Below are 2,490 nucleotides of genomic sequence, written 5' to 3'. Positions count from 1 at the left end.
GTTTTTTTTGTTTTTTAGGGTTTTTGGGGGGTTCTTAGCTGGGGTTTTAAAGTTTTTTGGGATTTTTAGGGGTTTTTTTTGTGCGGTTTTTTTGGGGGATTTTTTTGGGGTTCTTTGGGGGTTTTTTTTGGGTTTTTTTGGGGGTTCTCAGCTGGGGATTTAAAGTTTTTTGGGGGTTTTTTGGGGTTTTTTTTTGGCTTTTTGGTTGGTTTTTTTGGGTTTTTTTTTGGTTTTTTGGGATTTTTTTTGGGTTTTTGGGTTCACCCCGACCTCCGCGCAGGTCCCGGCCTTCGAAGGCGACGACGGCTTCTGCGTCTTCGAGAGCAACGCCATCGCCTACTATGGTGTGCAATTAGCCTGATTGGGCCCTAATTAGCGCCTTCCTTCGCCTTGATTAATTAATTAACGACCTAATTAACCCCTTCCTGCAGAGCTCAAGCACTGATGGCTCGTTAGCGATCCCCCTTAGGTCATTAACGGCTCCTCTTGTCCTTTAATGAGTCCCTCTCCTAATTGATTATTTTGTTGGCTAATTAATAACCCTCCTGGCTAATTAATGACCCTGTTGGTTGATGAATTAACCCTTTCCTGTGCAGTGAGCTCATCACTTTATTTCCCCCTTAACGATCCCCCTTTGCTCATTAACAATTCCTCCTGCCCTTTAACGAGTCCCTCCCCTAATTAATCATTCTCCTGGCTAATTAATGGCTTTGGTAGCTGATTAATTAACCCTTTCATGCACAGTGAGCAGGAGGAGCTGTGCTCATCACTTTATTTCCCCATTAACGATCCCCCTTTGCTCATTAACGACTCCTCCTGCCCTTTAACGAGTCCCTCCCCTAATTAATTGCTTTCTTGGCTAATTAATGACCTTGCTGGCTAATTAATTAACCCTTTCCTGTGCAGTGAGCACGGAGGAGCTGCGGGGCAGCACCCCCGAGGCCGCGGCCGCCGTGCTGCAGTGGGTGAACTTCGCCGACAGCGACGTCGTCCCCCCGGCCAGCACCTGGGTGTTCCCCACGCTGGGCATCCTGCACTACAACAAACAGGTGACAGGGGTTTGGGGGATTTTTGGGAATTTTTGGGATTTTTTGGGGGGTTTTTGGGGTTTTTTTGGGGTTTTTTGGGGAATTTTTGACGGTTTTATTTTTTGGCTGTTCCCCACGTTGGGCGCCCTGCAGTGCAACAAACAGGTGCCAGGGCTTTGTGGGGATTCTGGGAATTTTTTGGGATTTTTTGGGATTTTTGGGGGTTTTTTGGGATTTTTTTTCATTTTTTTGGGGAATTTTTGAGGGTTTTATTTTATTTTTTGGCTCTTCCCCACGTTGGGCGCCCTGCACTGCAACAAACAGGTGACAGGGAATTTGGGGATTTTTGGGAATTTTTTGGGAATTTTTGGGGGTTTTTTGGGGAATTTTTTGGGAATTTTTTAGGAATTTTTTTGAATATTTGAGGGGTTTTTTTTGAATTTTATTTTTTGGCTGTTCCCCACATTGGGCGCCCTGCACTGCAACAAACAGGTCTGGGGAGGATTTGGGGATTTTTTGGGGGGTTTTGGGTTTTTTTTGAGCTGTCTGGGGGAGATTTGGGAGGGCCTGGGGTGGGTTTGGGGTTTTCCTCCCAACCTTTGAGTTCCCCATCCCCATTTTGGGGTCCCCTCCCTGATTTTGGGGTTCCCCATCCCGATTTTGGTTTCCATTCCCCAATTTTGGGGTTCCCCCTCCCAATTCGGGTCCCCTCCCTGATTTGGGGCCCCCTCTCCGATTTCGGGTTCCCCAATTTGGTGTCCCCTCCCAATTCGGTGTCCCCTCCCCCCTCCCAATTCGGGTCCCCTCCCTGATTTGGGGCCCCCTCTCCGATTTCGGGTTCCCCTCCCAATTCGGTGTCCCCTCCCTGATTTCGGGTTCCCCATCCCAATTTCGGGGTCCCCTCCCTGATTTTGGGGTCCCCTCCTGATTTGGGCTCCCCCTCCCCAATTCGGGGTCCCCATCCCAATTCGGGTCCCCTCCCTGATTTTGGGGTCCCCCTCCCAATTCGGGTCCCCCTCTCCGATTTCGGGGTCCCCTCCCTGATTCGGGGTCCCCTCCCTGCTTTGGGGTCCCCATCCCAATTTGGGGTCCCCTCCCTGATTTGGGATCCCCATCCCCATTTTGAGTTTCCCCATCCCAATTTTGGGGTCCCCCTCTCCGATTTCAGGTTCCCCTCCCTGTTTCGGGGTCCCCTCCCTGATTTTGGGGTCCCCCTCCCAATTCTGGTTCCCCTCCCTGTTTTGGGGTCCCCATCCCCAATTCGGTGTCCCCTCCCTGATTCGGGTTCCCCATCCCCATTTCAGGCTCCCCTCCCTGATTCGGGGTCCCCCCCGTTTTGGGGCGCAGGCCACCGAGCTGGCCAAGGAGGAGGTGCGGAAGGTTCTGGGGGTCCTGGACGGGCACCTGCGGACCAGAACGTTCCTGGTGGGGGAGAGGGTGAGCCTGGCCGACATCAGCCTGG

General features: G+C 51.6%; 1 protein-coding gene across 1 annotated transcript in view; it reads left to right on the top strand.

Annotated features, from left to right (window-relative positions):
• LOC121341338 (elongation factor 1-gamma-like) overlaps positions 1-2,484 on the top strand; it is a gene marked incomplete at both ends in the record, with an annotated part of 3,889 nt that extends 1,405 nt beyond the window's left edge. The window contains 3 exons of the mRNA XM_041414784.1: positions 281-344; positions 907-1,049; positions 2,376-2,484. Of these exons, the coding sequence (XP_041270718.1) occupies positions 281-344; positions 907-1,049; positions 2,376-2,484 (316 nt within the window). The remainder of the gene's footprint in view (positions 1-280; positions 345-906; positions 1,050-2,375) is intronic.
• Between the last annotated feature and the right edge of the window lie 6 nt (positions 2,485-2,490).

This window comes from Onychostruthus taczanowskii, unplaced genomic scaffold, assembly GCF_017590055.1.
Source record: "Onychostruthus taczanowskii isolate IOZ18803 unplaced genomic scaffold, ASM1759005v1 scaffold1055, whole genome shotgun sequence".
In the NCBI taxonomy this organism is placed as follows: Eukaryota; Metazoa; Chordata; class Aves; order Passeriformes; family Passeridae; genus Onychostruthus; species Onychostruthus taczanowskii.
This window is presented reverse-complemented; position numbering and strand designations above follow the sequence as displayed.